General features: G+C 51.4%; 2 protein-coding genes across 2 annotated transcripts in view; one reads left to right on the forward strand and one right to left on the reverse strand.

The window, feature by feature from the left end:
- LOC108516012 (translation initiation factor IF-2-like) overlaps positions 1–1,994 on the reverse strand; it is a 34,308-nt gene extending 32,314 nt beyond the window's left edge. The window contains exons 1-3 of the mRNA XM_017853260.1: positions 1,984–1,994; positions 1,195–1,406; positions 432–978 (exon numbers count right to left, since the gene is read on the reverse strand). Of these exons, the coding sequence (XP_017708749.1) occupies positions 432–978; positions 1,195–1,406; positions 1,984–1,994 (770 nt within the window). The remainder of the gene's footprint in view (positions 1–431; positions 979–1,194; positions 1,407–1,983) is intronic.
- ATP6V1C2 (ATPase H+ transporting V1 subunit C2) overlaps positions 1,074–6,674 on the forward strand; it is a 65,176-nt gene continuing 59,575 nt past the window's right edge. The window contains 3 exon segments of the mRNA XM_017853884.1: positions 1,074–1,182; positions 2,294–2,448; positions 6,123–6,190. Coding sequence (XP_017709373.1) covers positions 2,320–2,448; positions 6,123–6,190 — 197 coding nt within the window. The 5' untranslated portion in view covers positions 1,074–1,182; positions 2,294–2,319.

The following is a 6,674-nucleotide window of genomic DNA, read 5'->3' on the forward strand; positions in this document are numbered from 1 at the left end:
ACTTCCAAGTCTACCCTAGGTTCGCAGTACGACCCCACTGTGATCTCAAAGTCAGCTTTCTGTCCTGTCTGTGGGGCTTCCCATCCCACCTTAAGTCTCAGATGATGTCAAATCCTTCTCCCAAAGACCCGATGCATTCACAAGGATGGGTTGATAGATACAGCTAGTTTACATAGGAGGGGGAGTCCATGTTTAAGGAAGCAAGAATACCTTCTCCAATGCCCCCTCAAGGACACTCTTGAGATCTTTATCCTTCCCAGAAACCACTGAAAACATCGCCTACATGGAAGGATGCTTTAAAGTTTTCTCCTTCAAAGAGTCCAGAGAAAATGAATTCTCCGAGTTATCCTTTGGTTTTGTTTTTAACTTTCACACGTTAATTTCTAGGGTTTCCCCCTCCTGGTTCCAGATAGCACCAATCATGAACTCACCTCTGATCGTCGCACGGTGAGCTGTAACTCCCCCGCTTTCCCCCCATCCACAGAGCAATTCGGAAGGTGGAGAGGGTGAGGTGGGAGTTTCCTGGGTAACCGGGCGCACACCCGCGCCCACGCGGACAGGAAAAGCTTCGCTGTCTACCCAGGTGTGTCCTGAGCACCTGCGCACCTGTTGCGTGGTTCCCCACAGGTCGGCCCTGTCTCGTGCACTGGCCTGGAGACACCTGGGAGTAGGTGATTCCCCTGAGATCCGCACCTGTAGCTGTGAGGCGAGAGCGGGTGACCAGGCGGGGCTGCGGCGGCCGCAGCGGGAGGGCAGGGTGGTTCCGAGCTCCGAGCCCTTTCCCGACTCCCGCTCGGCTCAGCAGTCCACGCGTCCGGGGCGCGGCAGCGCAGTCGTACGGCTGGAGACCCTGTGGGACCCGCCGCAGAAGCCCCCAGGGCCCCAGCCCGCGCGCGTAGGGGACTGGAGACCCCGCGCGGCCCCTCCGCGCCCTCCGGCCCGGCGCCTCCACCTGCTCCCCGGGTCTCCGGCCCCCGGCTGGAGCGAGGCGAGAGGCGGGCGGCCCGTATGCAAATATCCGGCGGGGCTGGGGCCGCCTCCAGCGCCCGAGATAAAAGGCGGGGCGGGGGCGCGGAGCAGTGAAGCCGCTGCCTCCCGGGAGCCGGCAGTGCGCTCCGGCCTCGCACCTGCCGCCCGTCGCCTGCAGCCCCTACCGCGCGGTCCGCGCCCCGCCTGCTCCCGGTAAGGACGCACCGCAGAGCGGGGACCCGAGGCGGCGGCAGGGTGGGGACACAGGCACGGGGTCCGGCTGCGCCACGGCCTGCGCTTTCCCATTGGGAACGTGGGCAGCGGGCACCTCCCCGCGCTCCCCCGCGGCCGGGTAGGTGGCATCTCCGCAGGTGCTGCGGGGGGCCAGTTCGTCCCCAGGCCATGGGCAGTCAAGGCGGAAAGGAGCTGGGTTGGGTCTGCGCGGGGTTAGGAGAGAACAAAATGCCCTCGGATTGGAGCGGGACCGGGAGTCCGAAAGGAAGAGGTTCCACCAGGTGTCTCTGGCTCCTCAGAGCTTATCCTGCTTTCCCTCAGCCGTCCGGAGACGCGGCGGAGAGGCAGCGGAAAGGGGGAACCCGGCCGAGGGGGAAAGGTGCGGGTGTGGACACCTGTGAAGGAGCAGCACGAATCGAATCGACCTTAGAGGCCGCAGACGCGGCCGCGAAACCACCGGCCAGGCCGGGCAAGGGATCCAGCTCTGCTAAGCGGGCACCTCACCTAGTGGAAAAAAGGCTTTAGTAGTTCCCCTCACCCACTATTACTTTTTTTTTTCTTATACATATGTATGTATTTTTAAAAAATCCTTCTGAAGTCTATTTTTAAAGCTAATAGCAATCACAAGGTTGGCCAGTTTGACCTGCGGTTTGACCTCGTAGCCTGTTGTGAAAATCCCTCCCTCATCCCACGTCTTCCTCCACCCCATCCTGCATCCCAGAAGATGCAGTATGGAAGGAAAACAAATATTCCCCCAGAAGGTGTCCGCCTCCAGCTTACTGTCCTCCCATTTTATGATGCCTGATAGGGGTTGTTCACCCAGGTGGAGAGAAAGAAAGGAACCTCTCCCTCCTCCTCTGCTCCTGAAAACCAGCCAGAACCACCGCAGGGACCAAGGAGCTTTGGAGTTTCTTGAACACCTGAGGGCTGCCTAGGTGGAGATAAGCGCTTTGCTTTTGCAAATGGATGTTCTTGGAGCTCACAGATCCTAGAAAGGATGAATTGGAGGGTAGGGAGTGATGAGGCAGGGATATCTGACACATCTCTCCTCCTGTTTCTGTTTGTGTATGTTTGTGCTGGTTCTGGGCAGTCACTGGGTAAGAGAAGACTGGAAGCATGTCGGAGTTTTGGTTAATTTCTGCCCCTGGCGATAAGGAAAATGTGCAAGCTCTGGAGAGGATGAATACTGTAACCTCCAAGTCCAACCTGTCTTATAATACCAAATTCGCTATTCCTGACTTCAAGGTAAAATTCCTGGGGAGGAGTGAAAAGGGGATGGACTGGTCAGGGGGAAAGGGGAGAGGGAGACAGAGGTTGCTACTTCAGGAAGCCAAGGAGAAAGTATCAAGGCAAACGCAGGGGCTCTGAGGACAAGCTGAGGTTTGAGGATGGACGGGGAATTGATGGGCTAGGTGGGATATCATGCCGTAGTCCCAAATTAATTGTGGTACCTATGTAGGTGCAGCCACAGGAAGGAATGAACAGGGGACAAGGTTGTGGGTAGCAGTGTCTAATGCTTCAAAAAGTGGGAAGTGTGTTAAATGCACACTCAAGTCCTCTCGGGTGTTCCTCTGGCTCCTCCTGGTTTGTCTGCAACATCTCAGAAGACCAACCATATAGTTTAGATGAGCAGGCTTGGGGGGGCTTCAGCCTTGATTATACTCTTGACCTGGGGGCAGGGGAGGAAGTCTAGGATCCCTTTGGTCCTGCGGGAGGGGAAGGGAGGGGATTTGGAGGCAGAAGGGAGTTTGGGTCGTGCCCAGGCATCTAACGGCTCTTGGAGTGGAGGGCAAAGTTCCAATGAAACTAACATTAAAGAAGAATGAGACATGTGCAATTCTTTTTTTTTTTTTTTTTTTATTGGAGACAGAGTTCGCTCTTATCACCCAGGCTGGAGTGCAGTGGCATGATCTCGGCTCACTGCAACCTCCACCTCCCGAGTTCAAGTGATTCTCCTGCCTCAGCCTCCTGAGTAGCTAGGATTATAGGTGCGTGCCACCATGCCCAGCTAATTTTTGTATTATTAGTAGAGATGGGGTTTTGCCATGTTGGGCAGGCTAGTCTTGAACTCCTGACCTCGGGTGAGGCCACCCGCCTTGGCCTCCCAAAGTGCTGGGATTATAGGCGTGAGCCACTGTGCCCAGCCGAAATATGCAATTCTTTTTTTTTCTTTCTTTTTTTCTTTTCTTTTTTTTATTTGAGACAGAGTTTTGCTCTTGTTGCATAGGCTGGAGTGCAATGGCACAATCTTGGCTCACTGCAACCTCTGCCTCCCAGGTTCAAGCAATTCTTCTGCCTCAGCCTCCTAAGTAGCTGGGATTACAGGCACCTGCCACCATGCCCAGCTAATTTTTGTGTTTTTAGTAGAGATGGTGGTTTCACCATGTTGGTCAGGCTGGTCTCGAATTCCTGACCTTGTGATCTGCCTGCCCCAGCCTCCCAAAGTGCTGTAGGTTTCCACAGGGAAGACACTACAGCTTTCTCCCAGACCACATGGCACATGTGCTGATGAGATGGCGCTGATGACACAGGTGCTGGTGAGATGGCACTGACTGCCCAGCATCTGCTCTTGTAGAAAACTGCCATATACTCCCCTTTCAAACCTCACTTTACCCCTCTGCCAAAACAGCTGCACCATCAGCTCCCAGGGTTGTGATGCTACCCCATTTGCTAACATTTGCTGAGCAAGGTGCTGATGGCTAGGTACTTTAAATGCATCACCGGGAAGCTTTTCCTCTTCCCTCTTTACAAGTCAGCTTGTCCCCACTGACTCTGGGGACAGGCTGGGAGAGGCTAAGTGATTACGAGGATTGTCAGGATGGTAAGTGGCAGCAGTGCGTTCTGAACCCACATCTTGCTACCTTTTTAAGCCTTCCCCTGCTTGTCCAGCAACGGACACTGTACGGGTTAGTAAATTCTGCATCCCCTCATCGATACTGTGTGTGAGGCACTGTGCTGGACTCTGGAAGGTAAAAAGACAAAAAAAAAAAAAAAAAGACACAGCCCCTGCAGAAGTTGCTTAAAATGAAGTTGCTTGAAAAGAAGTGACTTGACTTGGTAGAGATATTTAGGTTTCATCATTTCCTAATTACTTTTTTTTGAATGGAGTCTCGCTCTGTCACCCAGGCTGAAATGCAGTGGTGCAATCTAGGCTTACACAACCTCTGCCTCCTGGGTTCAAGTGATTCTCCTGCCTCAGCCTCCCCAGTAGCTGTGATTATAGGCACATGACCATGCCTGGCTAGTTTTTGTATTTTTAGTAGAGACAGGGTGTCACTAGGTTGACCAGTCTGGTCTCAAACTCTCAGCCTCCCAAAGTGTTGAGATTACAGGTGTGAGCCACTGTGCCCGGCCTCCTAATTACTTTTCTTAATTTTTTTTTCTTGAAATTCTGCCAAGTCTCAGAACCTAATTACTTTTTAACATCTAGTTGGTGGTACCACGTGATAGCAACCCTTTTCTTTCTAATTCTGTGAAAAGACCTTTAAATACAATTTTGGACATTGTAGTAATTTCTACACTAAGAAATCGATCATGGCCAGGCACTGTGGCTTACTCCTGTAATCCCAGCATTCTGGGAGGTCGAGGCAGGAGGATCACTTGAGGTCAGGAGTTCGAGACCAGCCTGGACAACATGACTAAACCCCATCTCTACTAAAAATACAACAAAATTAGCCAGGCATGGGGCACATGCCTGTAATACCAGCTATCCGGGAGGCTGAGGCAGAAGAATCACTTGAACGTGGGAGGCAGAGGTTGCAGTGAGCCAAGATCTCAAAACAACAACAACAACAACAACAACAACAACAACAGCAACAAAAACCAGATCATAAGTACTCTGAAAAGGACCTAGGTGAATGATAAAGTGGGAGGAAAAGCTGCCTCCTTCCCCAGCAAGATTTTTTTTTTTTTTTTTTGAGATGCAGTCTCACTCTGTTGCCCAGGCTGGAGTGCAGTGGTACGATCTCGGCTGACTGTAGCCTCTACCTCCCGGGTTCAAGTGATTTTCCTGCCTCAGACTCTCGAGTAGCTGGGATTACGGGTGCATGCCACCATGCCCGGCTAATTTTTGTATTTTTAGTAGAGGCAGGGTTTTGCCATATTGGCCAGGCTGGTCTGGAACTCCTGACCTCAGGTGATCTGCCCACCTTGACCTCAAGATCATGGTTAATAACAGCAAAGAACAGAGAAAAAGACTGGTGGGGCTGGGTGCAGTGGCTTGTGCCTGCAATTCCAGCACAAAGGCAGGTGGATCACCTGAAGTCGGGAGTTCGAGACCAGCCTGACCAACATGGAGAAACCCCATCTCTACTAAAAATAAAAAATTAGCTGGGCATGGTGGTGCATGCCTGTAATCCCAGCTACCCAGGAAGGCTGAGGCAGGAGAATCGCTTGAATCCAAGAGGCAGAGGTTGAGGTGAGCTGAGATCGCGCCATTTCACTACAGCCTGGGTAACAAGAGCGAAACTCTGTCTCAAAAAATAAATGAATAAAATAAATAAATAAATAAGTAAATAAATACTGGTGGGACTGTCTCGGAGCAGAAAAGCTTTTAAGAATGGGAACTTCTTTAACTTGCTTTCTGGTGTATCTCTTCCTTAGCTATGGGGATTAACAACATGACTGACTAGCAAGCTGCCATTCTAAGAGGAAAGTGAGCTAAAGTCAGATGGTAACATCATAGTCACTCCTTCCTATGGCAGGCATATGACAGTTTATCCTATTGGTCAAAAATAAGTAAATGAAGACACCCCCAAATCCACTGGTTTCTATTAAGAGTTCTTGCTACTTTCCACTTTGGCCATTGACCAAAGGTGACAAATTCAAGATGAAGTGACAGAGTCCCTCCCCGGTTGTTGAGATGGCATCATGCTTGGCCAGAAACCTGTGAGCCTCTGACGTTTTTATGATCTGTCTAGGTGGGGACCTTGGATTCCCTGGTTGGCCTCTCTGATGAGTTGGGGAAACTCGACACCTTTGCTGAAAGGTAAAATATTCCTTATTTACTACATACAAGTGAGAATTTGACATTGTTATCAGAGGACACAGTGTTCTTGCTTTGGCTGAACCGGAGTATGGATTTGTCTAGACCTGGTTCCAGAAGTCAGCAGAGAAAACCGATCAGTTCCCCTGCGGGTGCTGGGTCTGCAGGAGCCTGCCTGGCCCCTCCCGGTGTTTTGTCTGCTGGAGGCAGCACTTGTTAAGGGGTTGCCTCTGACCTGGAGATCATGCATAGCTGCCGCTTAGAAAACTCACTGGTGTAGTTTCCCACCAAACCTTTTTAAGTTTATCTTTTAGTAACAAATGTTCATAGTACAAAATTTCAAGTACATAAAAAGTCCTGGTGCAGTGGCTCATGCCTGTAATCCTAGCTACTCCAGAGGTTAAGTCAGGAGACTCACTTGAGCCCAGGAGTTCAACACCAGCCTGGACAATATAGAGAGCCTCCCTCCCTCCCTCCCTCCCTCCCT

This window comes from Rhinopithecus bieti, unplaced genomic scaffold (genome assembly GCF_001698545.2).
Source record: "Rhinopithecus bieti isolate Rb0 unplaced genomic scaffold, ASM169854v2 scaffold_1530, whole genome shotgun sequence".
Lineage (NCBI taxonomy): Eukaryota > Metazoa > Chordata > Mammalia > Primates > Cercopithecidae > Rhinopithecus > Rhinopithecus bieti.